This window comes from Brachyistius frenatus, unplaced genomic scaffold, assembly GCF_029030835.1.
Source record: "Brachyistius frenatus isolate BFR_SWC_R1_liver_20210118 unplaced genomic scaffold, ASM2903083v1 Contig_206, whole genome shotgun sequence".
Classification (NCBI taxonomy): domain Eukaryota; kingdom Metazoa; phylum Chordata; class Actinopteri; family Embiotocidae; genus Brachyistius; species Brachyistius frenatus.
The window spans coordinates 331,799-353,463 of NW_027210805.1; the positions used below are offsets into that span (position 1 = coordinate 331,799).

Below are 21,665 nucleotides of genomic sequence, written 5' to 3' on the forward strand. Positions count from 1 at the left end.
ACACACACACACACCCCACCCCCCGGTCACCACACGTCCCAGCATGCCTCAGTCTTCGACAGCAGCTGGAGACCAGACCTGTCCGAGGTTTCCACAGCAACCGCTACTCGAAAGGAATCACGTACGCGGGGACGCACACGAGCACACTTACGGCCCATTAGTCCAATGAAGCGCTGTGTCCGTGTGCAACCGGCCCGGCGGTGACACAAAGAGGAACAGCACAACAGTTTTTTATGGTGTGGGCTGCGCTCCAAGTGTAATAATCCACTGGAGCAACACAACATCCTGACAGCAGAACGGGGCCCCCGCCGCCTTTTTTCTAAGTGATTTGTACAGGAGTGGAAAGCGGATCTGGCAGCAGATGCCGAGCGGCGGGAAGGTCAGCGGCGTGGGTCTCCAGCAGTCGCTATTGTCTCGGAGTGCTGCTCGGCACGCGCCTGCAAACAAAAACCCCCCATTCAAGCGTGTATCCTCTGGAGCACCATCGCAAGGCCGTTTTGCAATACGAGTAACGACCGATTCAGAAACGGGAGACGATGAGGAGAGAGGAGGAGAAACTTTTAGGGGACTGCGACACCGTCTACAGCTTTGCTTGAAAGTTTATGAACCCTCCACATTTTTCCATAATTCTTAAAAAAAAGAAAAAAATGACGTAAAACCTCGTCAGAGTCCTAAAAGTGGATAAAAAATAACTCACAAAAATATTGTACTTGGTCATTTATTGATTGAGTTATGAACTGCTCGTTTCAGATCCTTCCAAAAAAAAATTCTTCTGGATTGGGGTCATGACTTTGACTTAACTTTTTTCGATTTTGACCTTTCTTTCGAAGAGTAACTTATGTGCATTCGGTCATTGTCTGGCTGCATGTCCTACTTTCTCTTGACATTCAGCTCACCAACACCCGTCCTCACATTTTCCTTTACAAAATTTGCTGATATAATTCAGAGTTTGTTGGTAGATTAATAATGGCAAGTCATCATGACCCAAATGCAGCAGACCCGGCCCAAACCATGATACTACCGCCACCGTGTTTCACAGATGGGGTAAGGTTCTCATGCTAAAACGCAGTGTTTTCCATTCCCCAAACATAACGCTGTTTATTTAAACTAAAAGGTTCTATTTCGGTCTCATCCAACCACAAATCCTTTTGTAATGGCCTTCTGGCTCGTCCGCGTGGTCTTTGATAAATAGTGGTTTCTGTCTTGCAACCCTGCCGTGCTGTTCTCCTGTTGGTGGACTCATGAACATGAACATGAGCCAAAGTGAAAGATATACTCAGAGGTTAACTCTGGAGTCCTTTTGTGACCTCGCTGACTATTCAACGCCTCGCCCTTGGAGCGATGTTTGTTGCTCGACCACTCCTATGGAAGGTAACAATGGTCTCGAATTTCCTTCATTGTTCAAATTAACAGTTTGTTTGACTGTGGATTGATGGGAGTCCAAAGTCTTCACAGATGGTTTTGTAAACTTTTCCAGCCTGATGAGCATCAACAACTCTGAAGTTCTCAGAAATCTCCTTTTGTTTGTGCACCGATGCCCTTCTACAAAACATGTGTTGAGAAGATCAGACTTTCTGTTCTTTGAATGAAACAGGGCATCCGCTCACAGCTGATCATCATCCCATTGACTGAAAATACCATACTCTAATTTCCCCCTTCAAATAATTACTACCAGTTCACCTACTTCTGCCACTCACGGATCTGTTATATTGGAATGATTTCCCCCGATGTATGAATGACCTTTTAGAAGTTCACACACTTTCAAGCACAGCTGTAAAAAAAAAAAAAAGTAAAAGTAAGACAAAAATGTGGAATAAGAGGGGAGAAAGGTGAGAAACAGCAGGTAGGGGGGCATTTGCACAGCCACTGCAGCGAGTGTTGGAATAATGATGGTTTCCTCTTTTCATAAATCCGGCCTTATTGCAAATCTCACTCTGCCTATTCTGAGACATGCCCTCAGCAGGTAGTCCAGATAACTACACTCTTAGTTATTAGCAAAGGTGAAAGTTAGTTTGAGGGCACGGGATGTCTAGTGTAATGTAGTACTTTTCATCAGAGTTGGAGCAGGAGAAGTGGGGAGGTGATAATTAGATCTGTCACTCTGCTTTAATATCTTCCAGAGCTGCTCCGGCCTTGGGCCGGATGGTTGCAAAGAAATGCCTTATTGTCTCTGTGTGCCGAGGATCTGAGAATACCATTACAGTGTGATACGCTGCCGCAAAATGTGCAAGTGAGGAGTGATGGGTTTCATGTGGGCCGGGGAGTAACGTGGTGGCTATCAAAGGATTTGACTTAACAATGAAGCTTGTAATTCAATACAACGCGTTGCTTGGTGTAAGTATGGTGCTATATTAGAAATATGCTGAAATAAAATACCAAGAGTTGTTTGCCTGTGTTCCCGAGAAGAGTCCCTACGAGCGCTGCCCTCTTGTTATTTATGACATTGACTTTTTTTTTTTTTTTTAAAGCTCCATGTTGACTGAAATGTTCTGAAAAATGGCCATGGAAGTTCATTTTTTGTTTATTCATAATAATTGCCTTTGCTGTTCCTGCATTATGTCACCTGCCTGCAAGCTCGCTAAGCGTTAGCCTCTGTTGCCTCTACATGCAAATAGCACCGCGGTCTTTTAGCATCTGTGTTGCTAGCTTAGCATTGGTGTTCTCACAGCGTAACCACTCAAATGCCAAGCATACCGTGCACATACTCTGCATTCGAAGGCAGCATTACACCGTGCTAATGCTTCCCTGAGGCACAGTGGGGCTTTAAGCTACAATGCTAACATCTGCTGGCCAGTCTGCTCAAAAGGGCAAAGGTTACAGTTTTGACCATCTTAGCTAGCCTATTTTTTGAGTGTTAGCGTGCTAGTTATGTGCAGTTGCCCGAAGACTGTGTGTAGTTACTGGGCGTAACTCCAGTTCTATGAGTACGTACGTAGCCCTCTAGCGGCCTTCGATATTGGTTACCACCAAGGGTAAGTACATAAGATAAAGAACAGGGAAACAACCAGCCCGGTTCAGTCCAGTAGGCAGAGAACATTTCCGTGCCAGCACCTCTAAATGCTACTTATTAACATGCCTCGTCTACTCTGAACAAAAGGCAACATAAAAACAACAATTTGCCGTGTTTTAGTGACTTGCTGGTTTTTTTTGCAACTGTTGTAGAAAGCCATGCTTTTACCAGTTTCCAGTGTCTCTGTTACGCTAAGCTGAGCTGATGTGACAGTGACACTATAAATTGCCGTTCGGGGGATCAATGAAGCTTCATTGCCAGGGAAAAAAAAGTTTCTGTACAAAGTTTAATGCCAATAGTTGTTGGGATATTTTTGGACCAATTTGGTGCCCCGGTGCAACCAAACAACAGACTGGCATTGCCATTCCTACAGCCTTAGTTAAGAACACGTGTTCCAGAAAAGCAAAACCAAAAACAAGATTTTATGAGCAAACTCATTGTTTCCTGTAGCCCCTCTCTTTCAGGCAGGAGTACATGTGGTTGCAATTCCTCCCAGAACAGATCACCGAGACTTTTAAATTGCAATTCCGATCATGATGGGGTGTTTATTTTTCATTACATTAGATTAATACGGGGCAGCTGCTGCACGGGGAACCATATGAATCCGTTTGCATGGATTTTCGGCGCCATCAATCAGTGGCCCCGCTGGTTTAGTGGTTTTCCAAAAGCCGTAGCGTCCGTGAGTCAGCACAGGGTATCTTTCTCGACACCCGCTGGCTCCTGTCACGTTTTGCAAACGGATACTTCCAGACACTCCGGAAGATTACCAGAGCTTTCTTTTTTTTTTTTTTTTTTTATCCGTTTATGTGGCCCCCACTTCATCATTCCTCTCATTTATCACATTTACAACCTGCGTTCGTCTTCTCTCTCTAGGTTTTTTTTTATTTATGCCGTATTCAGATCCTCGAGGAGCTGGTTTTGAGCTGCAAATGAGATCAAAAGAAAATGGAGTTCTTGAAAGTGTTGTGACCATCCCACAGAGCTGGCACAGCTCCGCATGAAAATCACTTCCACCGTTGCTTTATATGTACTCACTAAAACGATGGGCTTTTAATTAGACACAGGAGAGGCCACATAAGATATTACCCGAGGCTAATCTGTTCCTCTGCTCATTTGGGACCATAACACAGATAAGCAGATTGAGATGTTTTTTTTTTTTTTTTTTAGGGCATGTTTTGCTCTTGTTCCCACAGCTCAGACCTGAGTACGAATTTCTTTCCAACAAGACAGCAACACACACACACAAGAAGATGTTTCCTGCTTTTCTTTAAAAGACTGGAAGGATAGTGGAGTCACAGGATTCAGCAGGGACCCGGGAGCTTAAGGGTACAGAGGATTGGGGAAGTCACGGGGTTGCTAGAGTGGATGGATGTGTGACTGATGAAAACACACTAAAATGTCAAACATATCCTGTGGAGGATTAATACAGGATTAGGAGATTGGTGGCGTCGAAAGTTTTTTAATGAATCCATTGACGTTACATCGAACTGCGAAAATTTCACTGCGGCATCTCTTGATCACATTAAATACAACTGTCGGTACATCCGGTGATACGGTCAGTTGTCGGGTTTAGCCTCGTCCAGGCGTGAAAAGTACACGTACGTACATCTGGGGTGCAAACCGGTGTTTGGGGTGGACCGGCGTTAAAGCCTCTGAGAAAAGGTCAAAGTGAATTATTTTTAAGTCATTTAAATGTAATTTATGTGATGTATGTAACTTTACTTTCATGAAATGACTTGTTCTAACTCAAACCACAATCTTTTCGTGTTTTTGCATAACGCTGACAAAGTATTTTTGAACTGTCCTGCGCCGATCAACGAGAGCACAGCTAGCACTGCTGTTAGCGAGCTAATTTGCATTTGTTGTCTTAATATTACAACGGCATTGAGGTGTGTTCTAAAGGATTTCAATGGGCACAACATTTTTGACCCGATCCATCGGAAGCCTGCCAACACCGACATGTACAGTATATATACATATAGCCTACATGGATGTTCAACAAAAGAAAAACCTGATTTAAGGGGGACAAAGCCAGAACTGACCAAAAGAGAATACTGATGCTATTACTTATTTTGAATGGTGGGAAATGGCAGCAGTATAAGAATAATAATAGTGCTATGGGAACAAATGTAAATGAACAGAAAATAAAATAAACTTCAGAAGCAATTATACAGACGGTGAAAGCGAAAGGATATGATACCACGAGCACCACTTGTTCCTCCGCTCACTTGGGACCATAACAGAGATAAGCAGATTGAGGTTTTTTTGTGTGTGTTTTTTTCAGGGCATGTTTTGCTCTTGTTCCTACAGCTCAGACCTGAGCATGAGCTTCAGTGAAAGCGAAAGGAGATGGTACCACGAGCACCATTTGGATCCACTCAGACTTGAGGAATCCTTTTGTATTGACTTAAACTCGATTTAAACTCAATCAACTAGTAGATATGTTCTCATGACTATAGTCATAATAAAGAAATCACAGTCATTCCAATTTTATGCTGCAGTCTGACGACGGCTCCAAACACACAGCTGATTTATAGATAACTATCTTTATTCACACCAAGAACAAGAAAATCTAAAGGGAGTAATTGAAAAAAGGAACGCTGTAAGTTTTGGCTATTTGCGTAAAACTGCATCAGTCTTCAGCTTCTTTCTTCGGGATGTAAACAAACCAGAGAATTAACACAGTTTTGTTTTGCGTCACCTTCAAAATGTGCTTCCACACTGCGTGTAATGTCCCTGAGGCTTCAGAGATATGATGTCATTGCATTATGTCACTCGTGAAGCAATGGAAGGAGACGCCGTGTTTCTGAATGATACGGCCCGAGCGAAGCATACATAGTACTACGATCATTATACAAGATTTGACATCAAATATCAGCAGTTAATCAGTTGGCACCTTTAAAAGAGCAGGTTATGTAATACAAACAGCGCCGGGCCCGGGCTAAAAACTGATCAGAGACACTCAGAAAAGGTCAAGAAGAAGGCAAGACAAGTTTAGATAACGGAAACGATTTGAGAGATAAGAAGAGAAGCGTACTTCTTCTACAGCGATCCAGATGCCAGAGGGACCCTGTGATTGTGCTGTTCTAGCATCCTTGTGGTATTTAATCAGACTGTTTCTAGGACAGTCATAAGACACGAGATTATCTTCTTTCCATTTCCCTGCTGCTTTCCTGCAGCTCTTCCTCAGAAGACAGCGCGTTGCATCTCCGAGCCGGTGGGTGAGCTTCGGGTCAATCGGGAGAGAATATCAGTGGTAAAAGTGCTGAGAGCACTGAATGAAGACACTTTCTAGTTGGGAAGCCAATTAACTGACCACAAAGAGATGGAAAATAACCCACAAAAAAGAGGCAAAACAGCCACAAAGGGAACTGACAAAAAAGAAACACTATAATGAGACACAAAACGACTGCACAGAGGAAATACAACTAAAAACGACTGCTGTGAGACACAAAACGACTACAAGATGTAAAAAGGCCACAAAGGGACAACCATGGCCACAAAGACATGCAAAATGGTTACAATAAGATACGAAATAGCAACAGAGAGACAACAAACGCCACAAAGAGTCACAAAAAGGCTACAGAGACATGCCAAATTACCAAAAACAGACACAAAATGGCTCCAATGACATGTAAATTGACTATAAAGAGATACATAAATAGCAACACAGAGAAAACAATTGCGACAGACAAACACAAAATTGCCACAAAGAGATGCAAAATGACCAAAAAGAGACACAAAATGGCTACCAAGAGACTGCAATGGCTACAAAGAGACACAAAACGGCAACAAAGATATTGACACTGGCTGCAAAGATATACAAAATAGCAACAAAGACACAAAAAAGGCTACAAAAGACTTTCTTTTTTTTACTAAGAGACAGAAATGCACCTCATGCCTTCTTCCTCCCGGTTAGCAGAGCGTCACCTGACACGGGGTTCACAGTTGGACCCTGTTTAGCTGCATTGAGCAGGTGTTTGAGAACTGAATTGCAGTTTTTAGTTTTTAATGATTTGCACAAAAAAAAAACAAAAAAAAACCCAAGAAGAGCACAACATTTAAAGTGTTGACAAACTAAAACTGGCACCAAACGGGCAGAAATGCAGTAAAGTCTGAATATAAGGCAGGTCAGAGGAGTGCTGTTGTTAAACTCGGTGTGCCTCTGAGCTACGTAACAGCAGATATCGCTGCATTACACTGCTGAAGCCGTTCCACCTTTTAAAATAGAGCAATGGAGCTTTACTCTGGCAGCGTTTAAAACAATTTGTAAAAATAAGAGATAATCTGTGGCCAGGGGTGCTGGAGGAGCTAAAGAAGTTAAGGTTTGGCAGAGAAAGTCCAAACAACGAGCTGAGCTACAGTAGGTCTTAGTTACAACAGAAAATCGAATTAAAGAGATTAAGGAAAAGTTACCTATTCAAAGTTTTGTTGGATAGTAAGTCTCCATTTGAGAGCCATGTGCAGAGGTAGATGAAGGGATGAACTAACAGTCGTTGCAAGGAGCCCGCTGCTGCTCACAGGATGTTTTGTCGGTCTCCGTGAGTAAATCTAGCAGCTTTGCGGTAGAAGAACATACGGACGAGGAAAAATATTTGCTAACGACACATGATTGCTGAAGCTTTTTGGTGCGAAGCCTTTGTTATCGAAAAAAAAAAAAAAAAAAAAAATGTTGTGCGCTGCCAGAAAGGAAATGAAGTCAACAGAAAGAATGCTGTGAGACGAACCACAAGTGGATACTGCGGAGCAGAGGTGCTCGTAGAAATCCTGGGAAAACGGAAATCTGTCATTCCCGGCAATGTGCACACGCCTGGCGATATTTCACAATATTCCAAAGGAAATTTCTCAATTCAAAACCCCCAAAGCAAATATTTTCTGTGAAAAAAAGGCAAAAAAGATCCAGTTTCTACAGATGCAGATTCAGGTCATCCTTGTTGATCAGGCAAGAATATTCAAGAGCCACCAATCAAAAGGGATCTGAAGCACAAATCAGAATCAAAGTTGTTTTCTACAAAATAGATAATAAACCAGAGACTCCAAGAATCAGCTCAGATTTAACAATAATTGGTCATGTTTACTTGTATCTTAATGTTAAAGCTGCACAATTAAAAAAATAAAAACATAAACATGACTAGGTGCTATGTGAAAGGTGAACTTCAGTTCCTCAGATATTTTGGAGCATTTTGGAGCGTCTTTCAGCTCATTGTTTTGGTTTTCTGGACCGCAACTTTTTCGTCGTTGTTGTTGTTTTGATTCAAACTCATTCGTTAAGCATTGCTTTGCATTAAGCTGCTTTCCGAGCAAAAACGGCAAACAAACAACGTTACACTGAGACTAAGTGGCAGACAGACAAAGTTAGCACCGACGTTTCGACACACATCGGAGCATTGTGCAACAGGAAAAGCCATTATCTTTTTCCCGTTTCCTTTTTACGAGTTGGTGGAGACCAAAATGGAGCTCAAAGGAAGGTGAATATTGATCTTTTATTTGGCCGGTTGATTGAAACACATGTCACATGAAATGCACACATGCGCTAGCTTTTTATTATCTGTGTCAGGTCCCGTAAGAGCATTCATCGTTTTTCAACAGTACGCTCATGTAAAATGTAAAATTTCACACACAGAATATGAAAAAGTCAACAAAGTCCACAATACTTTTGTATTTTTTTTTCCTATAAATAACGGGCCTTTCTTTTTCTTACTCGGTGTGTCACGACCAAAGTGAACCAGACCACCCATTTAGTTGCAGCTATCATAAGTGACAGGGATGCGATTTATGACCTCAGTGCTGAGTTGGCTTTTTATCACCCTTAAAAACAAACAAAGAGGATCTATGAAGTGACTTCTCTTTTCCAGCACACGGCGTCAGAAAAAGTCTCACACTACTGACAAACTTTTCTCTTTATGGAGCATAACTCCACAGCAGATGTCGGGGGAGGGGAGGGGTGGGGGGATTCAGTGGTGGTTGTGAAAGTGCAGGTGGGTTTATGCTCTAAAAGGTTTACAACCGGATCCTGGGATGTGACCGTTTCTCAAGTAGACTACCGTCCTATTCCTCTTTCCCCCTCCCTCCCTCCCTCTCTCCCTCCCTCTCCCTCTCTCTCCCTCGTACACGCTCATTCATAGAGTCTCTGTCACACCCACTCTCATCCTATCACCCCACTGTAAAGCTCCTTGTAAATGTCCCGCAGCCACACTACTGGTGACAGATGGTGAAGGCGGGATGAAAACTCCCCAAATAAATATGTAATCCCTTCCTCACATGGGCCGCAGCACAACACGCAGATTATCCCATCAGATACACTACAGCGGCTCTGCAGAGCAGCCGGCTGCAGGGGGATGGAGGGGGGGGGTCCCTCTTTGTGTTGCACTCGTCCAATTATTTGAAAGCAAGCGCTCGCGTGTGCGTTTGAATGGCAGCTCGGCAGCTTTTTTTTTTTTTTTTTTTTTTTTGGGAGCGACGGAGGTGAAGAGAGACCAAAAAAAAAAATCACGTTGTGTGCTGCACTTCAGATTTGATTGTCTTCTCATCATGCCACCATCAGCGGAACAAAGTGCTCCCATCTCCCCATTCACACACCACTAACACTAAAGACGTATTCACTTTAGAGTTGATTTAGTTCCTTGCTGCCGGGGCCTTTCTGGGGATTTTTTTTTTTTTCCTATACCTGCATTACAACCAGGATACAATTACCTTTATTGTCACACACCGTGTAAACTGCTGTCCGAGCGCAGAGACGTGTTGACTTGCCTCCATAAAGATGAGAACACAGCCTGGTTTTTATGCACAAATGACAGATGTGTTTTATTGATGCCATTCTGCGATATGGGAGCAACCCGCCTCCCTGTTTGTTTGGAGGAGCTGACCTCCACAGAAAGAGGAAGTCGACAAAACAGCCTCCCACGTCCACATGAATATGTTCAACTTTACCACACATATGCAGTGACATTAAGGGGAAAATGCCAGTTTAATAGAATTTACTTTCATGCCTGGAAACCAAAACAAACACTTTCAAACTAATTTTCTAGAGGAGAAGTCTCCTTAAGATACTGTGAGAGTTTCACCCCCGAAGTCTTTTCTCTTATAAAAGAAAATAGTTCCTTTAAAACAGAATATAAAGTGGCACATTTATGTAGTTTACCATAACCAAAAATAAGGCTACTGTCAGTACACGTTTCACATTCGATGAGAGTAGATTGGACTTTATTAACCCCACGGTGGGGAAATTTAGTCGTAACAGCAGCATAGAAACAGTTAGGGGAAAAAAAAAAGTGCACACAATAAGAAAACATTACATACAATAAGATAGATGAAAAGATCTTTTTAGAAAAATTAAAACCAATGAATAAATACACACACAAACTATATACACAAAAAATAAATAAATACAATTTAAACATTTAGCTTAGGAATGCTAGTTTCGACGTAAAGGATACTACTGACTATCCTAGAAATGGTAGTTGCTAGCCTAGAGAAAGTGACTAGGGATGTTCGTTTAAGTATGTTAACAACTATCCTAGAAATGCTAGTTTCTTGCCTACGAAAGCAAAAATACAGGAGAGCTGAAACTGAGTCAAACGTATTCCTGTTTATTTGCTTCCATTGCCCATGATATTATTTCTAGTAGCCCGTGAGCGATGGCCACAAATCTTTTTTTAAATTTTATTATATATTACAGCAGAATATTCTTTTTAGTATTAAGCCTCACCCCACAAGCTAAAAACAAATCAATCTACACTGCTTTATTCAAACCTTCCAGAAATGAACTAGTCATGACTCCTTTTTCCAAATTTTGTTGTTTTACAGTTTTTTACCGTCAGATTTTTTTTTTTTTTTTTTTTTTTTTTGTCACTTAAGAGTGAAGCAGTTTCCCTCTCCATGCCATTCAGCCAAATTTAGTAAAAAACAAAAGAAACACCTTGCGTCAAGCTGTATTGTTTGCTTCTCTTCAAAATCACAATGCCAGTTGATTTGAGTGACGCTCTTCTCCTGGAGTAAACAAATAGCTCAAAGGAACTGTAAACTAACTGCAGACATTTTGTCAGATGTTGTTTTTACTATACAACGCTGGTATTTACCTTTGACAATCACACCAAACCCACATTTTACTGTTTCCTTTTCCTGCACCTCCTGCCAAATGAAATTTTAAATGTGTTTTGAAGGTATTATTCGCCCTCTTAATTTGAAAATAATCACTCCCCTGTCACAAAGGGTTTCAACGCTCGCTCGCAACAGGAAGAAAAGCATCACTTCACATGATGATTGACTTGTCACGTTGCCAACATTTACTTCCACATTTCTAACTTCCATTCCAACTTCTTTCTTTTTAAAAAAAAAAAAATTGCACAATCAAAACTACTTGTGTTGCTGATATGCTTCTTTTGATGCGCTGCCATGTAGAAAAGTGAATTGTTCGGTGCTCTGGTCAGAAAGAAAAACTTTTTTTTCTCACATTTTACGTTAGGTCGCGTTACAATGAGGTGTCGGCCTTTCCAAGTCAGCTCATTTACCAACTGTAACAACTCCAATTTGTTCTATTTCAGTTGATCCTGTTTGAATAACAAGATTTTATCAGACATGAATGAAGCCATTATCGGTGCCACACAAGATTACTCAATTATTGTAAAACATTATTTCCATTGCACAAATCATTAGAGGCAACAGTGGGAGAATTAACATTTGTGAACATGGTTCCACCTGGTTGACGCTGCGCTCTCTTCAGTTTCTGTTCATCTGCATATGATTTGAAAGAAACTATTCTCAGTCTCTCCATCTTTACAAAAAGTACACGAGGAAAAAAAAAAATCATGCTCAAAGATTACAAATACAGAGACGGATGAACCAAGCAGTGGGACACGGGGGCAAAAATGAGCTGTGGGCCCCACATTGATCCCCAATTCTACAGAAACTGTTCCTGTTGCGCATAAACGGAGGGCAGCAAAGTGATGCGCACGGAGCAAGAGGGAGCGATAGCCTTCATGAGGAAGTATTCAAAGTTATGTCTCTTGATCAACGTCAGCACCTGAGTTCCACACGTTTTCCTGACCGCTGGTACGTGAACATTTACGATTTCACCACGGACCTGAAACTGGAGCAGAGAAAACATCCGATTTTGGGTCCTCCGGGGTCAGACTGTCAACACCGAGTTCTACTGGGACCTTCTGAGGGTTGTTAGCTGTTTGTTAACTTGAGTTTAACTGGTTTTTTTTTAAGCAAAATTAGCTGTTTGTTGGCTTTGTTAGGGGATATCCATTAATAATCTCGTTGTTCAAGAGTTAGAAGGTTGTCAGACTGTCCATCCCAAAAATGGACCCAAAATCAGTGTTTCTCTGCTCAAATTTCCAGTCAATGATGACATCGTAGGAGTGGTCATGAAAATGTGAGCTGTGTACTTCCTCACGAAGGTTACAGCTTCCTCCTGCTCCGCGTGCATCGCTGCGCTGCGTTCTGTTCAACAGGAACCGTCTCTGAATCCTTTAATCAGCCCTCGTTTGTGTGTATCTCGTTCTTTTCTGTCAACAAACAAACTAAAAAAAAAAAAGAAAAAAAAAAGCCATGAATTATCCACCTCCATTTTGTTTAGGACACACTCCAAGAATCGGGAATTCACGGCTTCCCCTCCTTTGACGCTTCTGTTCACCTTGATGCTGATTTTTTAAAAAGCATGCACAAGCCGCACGCGCACACACACACACACACACACACACACACACACACACACACACACACACACACACATTAAAGACTGTACCGTATGAATCACTGGGCTCAATTTAACATGCTGTTTCCTGCATCAGAAAAACACTCCATAGGTTCACATGAGTCACCAGGTTTTGTTTTTTTCTATGTGAGCGGAAGACACATGATTCATGATTCAAGCAGACTTAATTATTCCACTTCCAATCTGTGGAGCCGCCGAGTGCGCGAGTGCAAGTTGCTCGTCAATGATGCAAAGCGCCATCAAAAACATACATCTGTCACATGCAGGCAGGCAAGCCGGCCCGTCTTTATAAAAGGAAGTTGATACATGACAGTTACAATACCCTGGGTTAACAAAGCGCTCTGATATTCTGTTCTGGTTTTCATCACCGAGAGGGAATGCTATATCAGCGGAGCAAGAGAGCAAACAGCAAAGCCCATTACGCGAATGCATTTATCACCATTTCTATGTTGTAGGAATAAAAAAAAAAGAGCCATTTGATCAATTTCACCTCGTGTTTTCGAACACAACAAGACACAGACTATTTATTATAATAATATAACGGGTTGCTGTTATATTCCGGAGCAAAACAATGCATCATCATCGCCGAGGCACTCCTGAGCAATTCAAAAAGCATTAATAACAATCTTGTGATAGCTCCTCGCCTTCGCTTATGTAAGTATGACACATCGTCGAACCTGATGAGCTCATCTCGTTCAGGCAACTGTCTAGCCCGCCCGTCTTTTTTTTTTTATTAATTTTTTTTATGTCGATAAAGTGCGCGCGCTTGCGCTACGCCGCCCGAGGAGCTCGGATCCTCTCGGGAAGTGACAATGTGCCCGGTATCACCTCCCTCTATTGGTGTTTTTATTATTTACGCAGGTGTTAAGGATGTTTAAAAAAAAAAAAAAAAAAGCAGCTCCGGGCGGGCGGCTGAACCGTCAGTGTCACGTTATGTAAGACAGGTGAACCATCGCGCAAAAAAAAAGAAGAAAGAAAGCGAGGAAGAAATAAAACGGAGAGGTCGCTGCTATAGTTAAGAAGCGGAGAAATGTTTCCCGAACATTTCCTCGGGTGAATTATCAGTGTTTTTTAAGACTCCACTCTGGCTGTTCGGCACTTGAAATATGGTCTGAAGTCCACTAATTTCAAAACAAATACAGTAATTTCCTTTAATGAGCGCTCCCCACAGAGTCAATGCACTTAGTTGCGATTAGGCCGGTCGGAGGTTCATGTGACTAATAGTTTCCCATTGCACACAAACAAACTCTGCATTCTTCTCACCGAAAATCTGAAGAAAAGCTTCCAAACTCAAGAGTTATATTCCTCTTTTGCAGCTTTTGTTTTGCACAAGTTCGAATACAGGTTATCTAGCACAAAGTAAATCGTAAGCTTTATTTTAATCAGGTAGCCTCGTTGAGATCTATTTTTCCGTGAGAGACCTCTGAGACCGCGGGATGTTCCCGTTCCGACGAGCACACGGTCAGCGTTCAGACACGATACAACTGAGGCCAGATAATCACGAGAAATAACGCAACGGTTAAGTCGTGAAAATAATTACAAAAAATAAATCACAGGAGTCATTAAATTAAACTACGTTTAATGGTGTTTTAAGTCCAGCTTGAAGGAAAAAAAAAAACCACAACACATTTCGGTTCCAGATTGCTTTATGGAAAAGATACATACTGTAGATGATGTTGTGGTCATTGTGCTTCGGGTGGTGATAGATGAGAGCTGTCTTATGTTCTGAAATATATAAATTGGACTATTAACTATATTTTTTTCACTCTACAAAGGAAACAGCAGAACTTTTGATCCCTCTGTCGATTGCAAACACTTTAAACCAGTTATCCAGCGACATCTGTGCAGCTGGTTGAGGTTGACAGTGTAGTTTTTTTTGTTTGTTTTTTGCCCAACTTTTAATAAACAACACACTCGCGGTGAGACCTTTGTGTATTTGCGCAATTAAAGGCCGTAAATGAATCGTTGTGCTCCACTTGCCCTTTGCTCTCCGGGACGTTTTGGTGTCCTTCAGCTGATAAACACTTGATTCTGCTGCGATATGATAGAAGATGTGCAGAGGAACTCAATTCGGGGTGTTAAATCTGCACTAATGCAACAGTAAACTGGTGCTGCAGGTTTAAAAAAAGAACACGATTTGTTCGTATCTGGTGTAACGTGATTACAAACCGCGGCGTAGACGTAGCACAAAAGGTTAACAGGAGGGGTTAACCACCATCACGGATTAATGTGGGAACGCTGCCAAGGTGGATTCATGAGAAATGTTCCTCTTCCATTTCTGTCAATGCTGCTTCACAATATCAGAGCTTTTTTGTTTTTGTTTTTTTGTCAAAAAGGGCCAAAAGCTGCTCGAATGAGAGCATAGTCTAAAGCAGGGGCTCCCAACTGATGGCATGTGACCCAAAACTCGGCTGTGGGCCATTTGGAGGGCGGTCGTTGTATGTGTGTGTGTGTGTGTGTGTGTGTGTGTGTGTGTGTGTGTGTGTGTGTGTGTGTGTGTGTGTGTGTGTGTGTGTGTGTGTGTGTGTGGGGAAAAAAAAGTTGAAGTACAAAAAAAAAAAAAAAAATCAAACTTTTATTTTGAAACCTAAGGTCTTCTGCTACCCTTTTATTTTGAAGGGTTTACATTTCCCATGACGCAGCCTGTGTACAACAATCGTTTGCTGACAGCGGTGGAGTCAGTAATGTGACATCTACAAGAAACATTGTCTCATCAGCATTTGTAAACAGGGTTAGGATTTGTCGTTTACTTCAAGATAAGTCAGACTTTTCTTTCATTTCATCTTTTATCCAATCGATCCATTTTAATTCTAGAGGCGAAACAGACACCTGTGACAGTTTGTCACTCGCATTTGGCAGACTGGAAGTTGGATCGAAGATTTGATTTCTTTAAACCGAAGATCTGAGGTCAGAGGTCACTCAGGGCTAAACACGTTCAAAAGCCCTCGGAGACAAATACAACTGACCTGATCTTTTGTTTTGAGGTGACCGTAACTTCTGCCATCACTAGCAGGTGCTGTACAGTATGTGAAGCAGTCGTGTGTGTGTGTGTGTGTGTGTGTGTTTATGGACAGGAATGTGTGTATGAGGTAGCAGCATGCCCTTGCGGTGCCCTTGCGGTGCCCTCGCGGTCAGATCGTACAGCCGGATCTGCTGAGCCGGAGTCGCCCTGCGTTAATGAAGAGGTGATGATGTACAGCTCCGACTGCCTGTTCGGCTCTTCGCTCCCGTCTCTGTGTAAACGGGCTCGATGGAGCGGCCAATAAAACACTTTGTATTTATCTGTGCTGTGATTGGTGGACGTGAGTCCGGATGACTTTGACCTCTTGGTGTTAAGACGTTTCTCGTGAAGTCATCTTCTAGTTGGATAAATGTTCAAAAACAAATTGGCTTATAATTCAACCTGCCTTACACATTTATGACCTGACCTGACAAGCGGCAACCGTGACGTCACCCGTCGGTTTGTGAACGGTCGTTACGAAGCCTCGAGTTTGGAATTTGGGCCGCCGCCATCTTTGATAGGGCGGAGCGGTTTGGAACAGGAAGTGACCAGGGGAGGTAGGGTAGGAGCTAGCGGTGGATCTGACTGATCTGATTGGAAATCTGACGATACTACGTCCCGCCCACCGATAGCTGTGACCTGACTGCATCGCAGGCCTGTCAATCAAACAGACACGCCCCCCCCCCCCCAAAAAAACAAACACATTTTTGTTAAGCTTATTTTATAATTATTGACGTTATTGACGGGAGTCTGTGGACGTTTGTTTTGGAGCCGGCCCCTTAGTGGCACTCGGTGGTACTGCAGCTTAAGGCACTTCTGCATCGGCCTCATTTTTCAGACACGGAAGCTACGTTGGCTTTTATATCCAGTCTGCGCTCCGGCACTGAAGGGGTTCACCTCTAAAACAGATGGAGAAATGGGTCGGAACTAAACCGTCAGTCACGCGTGAGGAATTACTCCACAATGTGGTCCGGCGGTGCATTTTACATTTCCCACGTCTGGCACACACATCACGCTACATGCCTTCTTCATCTACATCTGTGTGTGTTTCCTCTCCTCTTCTCTCGTCTGTGTGCGTTTTGAACACTGCTTCCCGGCATCACGTTTGTGTCGGCGGCGGCGACCAGAAAATGTTGTTCGACTGCGTCCCTGAGGGGGACCGCTGTCTACACCGTGTCCCGGGGCCGCCGAAAAGCCTGGCCTCTTTCTAAATGCAAGCAAGACGAAGGTGATGATTGACAACCAGTGTGAAGAGAACCCATCCAAAAATGATCTCTTCAAAGTGGTTGCGAAACAAAAACTGGAATATTTTGGTCACATTGCCAGGCGTGAAGGAGACAATCTGGAAAAGCTGATTATGTTTGGTAAAGTGGAAGGGAAAAGAAGCAGAGGACGACAGAAACTCCGCTGGACAGATGGAATTACAGCTCTCACAAAGAAATCAAATTATAGCTGCTACATCAAAGCTCAAAACCGCTATCAATGGAGAAACTACATCAAAAAGGTCACGAATACTCAGGTGCGAGTAGAACGACGACGACCCTGAGGGGGACTGCTGTCTAAGTCGTGCCTCTCGGGTCACATGACCAGCGGCGCTTACTGGCATCGCCGATTACACGACAAGGCTCATGCAGGAGGAATGTCACTTTTCCATTTGGGAGGGGGGGTGGAGGGGGAGAATATTCAAACTGAATTTGAACAAAGCTAAGCAGCGATTACTGTGTGAGCATGAATACAAGCACGGCAGCTTGCGGGTACTTTAAAAGTCTTCTTTTTTTTTTTTTTGTACTTCCGAGTTTTAATCTCTGAAGTGTAATCATGCATTCAGGCAGCTAGAATTAGAAAAGTTAAAATCCCACATCCGGCACGAGAGCATTTCAAACGGCAACAACGACGACAATGACGGCCCCCAGAAAATCTGCTCTATAATAATGATACAACAGAGAAGTTCCTTAAGCTGCAATACCACCGAGGGCCACTAGAGGTTGGCTCCAGCTCCATTGACTTCCATTCAACTAAAAAAAAACAAAAAAACATTATTTTTCCTGCCAACTGACTGATCATTTCATCTATTTATTTCAACTCCAAATATTGTATTTCCAAAAAAGAAAACCAGCAGCACTAATAACTATATAGAAGCAGGCGCTGCAGTGCTGTGAAGGAAAAGCTGCCAAAATATTTTAAGGTATTTGAGTCGTAGTTTCGTGGTTTATGTAAGAGACGAGATGAAGATGCTTTGAAGGTGAATGGGAACTCATCGCCACAAAGCTGAGTCAGCAGTACTGTGAGGAAAAAAAAGCCATTTATCCGGCTGACAGCAAAATAATGTTTGTCTGTGCTGAAGGAATGTGTGTCTCTGGGATGTAACACGAGGAGGCGCGCGTGTGCGTGCGTGTGTGCGTAGCTTCGTGCACGACTGAGAGCACTAGTCTGAGCTTTGATCTGCAGATATCTCTGTTTCACATCCAGCCAATCGCAGTGCACCGTCCAAACGTCGGCTCTAATAAAGACCGGGACGCGGAGCGGCACCAGCGCGTCCTTTCAACCCCGGACGGCTCGCTCGGTGACGTCGACCGCGGTTCCTCTTCCCAATCAGCCCATCATCTCCCGCTGATAACGCACTCTGGAAACAGTCACCATGGGAACTGTTGTGCGCATGTTATGGGCAGTCGTCAAGGCAACCTGGCTGAATAATGGGGGCCTCTCCTCTCGCCTGACTCACTCGTTCCTGCGATGTGAAAATAGCCGCGTGCGCTCGCAGAGATGGAGACAGAGGATGTGAAAGGACAAACTGTACACTTGTGGTGATTATCACCATGACAGCTTCGTTTAAAATGTCCCCCCTCCCCTCCCCTCCCCCCGCCACGTCCCCCAACCCTCCCCCGCAGGCCCCCACCGCTTTCCCCCCTCTGTAATCCAGATGTGGCAGTGGGATCGGTGGAGGTGGATTATTTTGTTCTTTTACATGATTGCATGACACACGGGACTCAGCCCAGAGAGTGCTGGACGGAGCACTAGAGTGGGAATGCAGTGAAAAAAAAAGTTTGAGAAATTATAACTCTTGACTCAAAGTTTCTTCTGGTTTACTTGCAGGCATTTTTTCAAAAAATAACAACAATCATTAGACTGTTGTTTCAAAGGAGAACTTCTCTTTTCATATCTCTTTTCTATTTTTGGTTGTTTGTCTCACCCCATTTACTGTTTCTAAAAGCGTTCGTAACTTCCGGGTCTGAAAAAATGAGGCCGATGCGAAAGCGCCTTAAACTGCAATACCACAGAGTGCCACTAGAGGTCGGCTCCAAAAAGTCTCGGGCTCCATAGACTCCCATTCAACTTCTCGTAAAAATTCTCAGTCAATACATCTTTTCCACAAGTTATCTTGGTGTTGTTAGCTAAAGTCACTCCTATTTACTGGTTTTCTGGCAGTCCATCTGAAAATAATCTTGTCATCAATTAGAAAATAAGCCTCAAAAGACTTTTTGGGGGCGTGTCTGTTTGACTAACAGGCCTGTTACAGGTTACAGCTGTCGGTGGGCGGGATGTAGTATCGTCAGGTTTCCAATCAGATTAAGTCAGATCCACCGCTGGCTCCTCCCCTCCCTCGTCCAAATATGGTCACTTCCTGCTCCAAACCGCTCCGAACTAGCAAGATGGCGACAGCCAAAATGTGAACTCAACTTAACGTTCGTTCACAAGCCGTCACTGTTGGTTGCTGTTTGGGCTGTACAAAGCATATTTTATTGTTTCACTTTAGTTTTTGTTACTTAATGCTCAAACTTTGATCTTACTTCATTTTCCTTCCTTGTCTGTGCGCAGCAGAGGAAACCTAATTAAAATACGCACCGGAAACTGTGGCAAGCTTTCAATTCTCAGCATCCTCTTTCAACAGAGTCGAGTCCAGCAACATACCGACACAATCCGGGGAAGAAAACACCGAAGCAATGACGTCATCCAACGAACCAAGGTAGAAGCATCACGTCAACACACACTGCTTTAGATGACTTCAATCACCGTGTCTTGACCTCAGAAAAGAGCAGTTTGACAAGACAGCCTCGCCTGAAGGTCGGTTCTGTTGCTGCCAACCCAAATTTCTGCTGCAGCAATTCTCGTCTAATTATGTCCCTTAAACGGTCCTTCAAGTTCGTCCTTCTTTTGTCAACTGGACAAACTACTTCTGCTGAGACTTTAATGGAAACCTGTCAAACTTTTACTGAAACGATTAAAACAGGGAGAGTCTTGATTTCACGTCAACACGAGTGAAAGGCTGGATTTACCAACTCAATGAGTCCTGCTTTTTTTTTTAAACTTTTTTTTGGTCTTTCTTTCAGTTCTGAGAATTTCCAGGAGTCAAACAAGAGACAGGACCTTCAGTTATCAGGCTTAAAACTTTACTTTTTGATAAATCTTACAATCAGGTCAGACATGAAATGACGACTATCCTTCACTTATATGTACTTTCTCTTGCTTTGTTACCACTGCAGGATGATATATTCACAAATTTTAGCATTATTCATTTGATATAAATTTGATATTTTAATGTGGTTGTTTTGTCTATTTGTAAAGTACACTAGTACTATGTTTCATGCTGATTTATCAATTCAAATTGAATTATTCTGGTCTTGCAGAGGATCCAAACATCCAAATCTCACTATAACTCCTTTATTTTATTTTTTCAAAATACAATTTCCCTCCACAGACCCTTTCCAGATACTGGTTTTGTTTCCTCAAGGTGCTACAAGGGTGTTAAAACCACAATAATTTTATTTTGTACATATGATAAGCATAACAAGCAGAACACAAGCCCTCCATCAAGCCGGGACGTCCCAACTTTCCCATAACGACCCTTAACATAAAGTTCAGTAACAATGTTTTCAGTCCAAATCCTATTGTAAATCACTCACTATCATACTTTTTTTTTTTTTTTTACGAGTATCGGTTTCATGAGGTCACCTGCCCGGACCATCAGAACCAGCCCGGAGCTCAGCAGCAGCAGCAGCAGGCCCGCCTCTTGCAGCCCGAGCCGGGAGCTGTTCTTCAGCACCACCGGGCAGCTGATCCCGGAGCAGCAGCAAGAGGAGAAGAGTGGATGCAGCACGGAGCATTCACTACTATTTAGATTTCATATTCAGCCGGAGGACGCATAAACTGCTGCCTCATTTGACGCCAAATTAGGCGTGAAGTTCTGTCTGTGTGTTGTTGTTTTTTTTGGGGGGGGGGTGTTTTGGTCACTGACCTTTGTGGGAGTTTCGGAGTCTGTGGAAGCCCGGCTGTTGTCCTCTGTGTAGCGTCGAGATGCCCGACACATTATTGCCCATGGCAGGATGCTGGACGGTAGTGTTCAACCACTGACTGGTGGCTGCACGTCGAGACACTTTTCCTCAAGAAGTAGATCAATGAACTCTTTCCCCCTCTCTCCGCAGATGCAGCCGTGTTGTTGTTGTTGTTGTTGTTTTTTAATATATAAATGACGTCTGCGGTCATCACCCAAATGGCAGAGGCGGAAGCGGCAGCCGGGCACGCAGGTGTGAGGCGTCAAGAGTGCAGCGGGGATGTGACGGAGATCAGCTTTTGTCTTTTCGTCAGCGGAATTTTGACGGTCGGTTTAATCCTCTTCAGCGAGCTCAATGAGTCCCCCCCCCCCCCAACACACAAAAAAAAAACGAAATCAGTTTCATATTTGGTTTCACAAGAACACTGTAAAAAAATTTCAAAATAAAATATTTTGAACTGAACAAGTGCGCTTTTCGTGAGAAGACTTGTAGCCTGCTCGGTTTAATGAGGGGAAATTTGTGCTTTAAAACAATAATAAAAAAAAAAAAACCATAAAAAAAAACCCAACTAATATTAACCAGGTGTACAGGCCTCGCTATCATCTACCAGCTACATGTCAGCTCTGCTTGGACCCACCTGCTTTTCGTCCAAACGTTCAGCCT

General features: G+C 43.0%; 2 protein-coding genes across 2 annotated transcripts in view; both read right to left on the minus strand.

Annotated features, from left to right (window-relative positions):
• Positions 1 to 16,422, minus strand: part of LOC138633084 (STE20-like serine/threonine-protein kinase) — a 208,649-nt gene extending 192,227 nt beyond the window's left edge. The window contains exon 1 of the mRNA XM_069719106.1: positions 16,408 to 16,422. The gene's annotated coding sequence lies outside the window, so the exon portion shown is untranslated. The remainder of the gene's footprint in view (positions 1 to 16,407) is intronic.
• Positions 1 to 21,391, minus strand: part of neurl1aa (neuralized E3 ubiquitin protein ligase 1Aa) — a 74,760-nt gene extending 53,369 nt beyond the window's left edge. Inside the window, exon 1 of the mRNA XM_069719109.1 lies at positions 20,966 to 21,391. Coding sequence (XP_069575210.1) covers positions 20,966 to 21,047 — 82 coding nt within the window. The 5' untranslated portion in view covers positions 21,048 to 21,391. The remainder of the gene's footprint in view (positions 1 to 20,965) is intronic.
• Between the last annotated feature and the right edge of the window lie 274 nt (positions 21,392 to 21,665).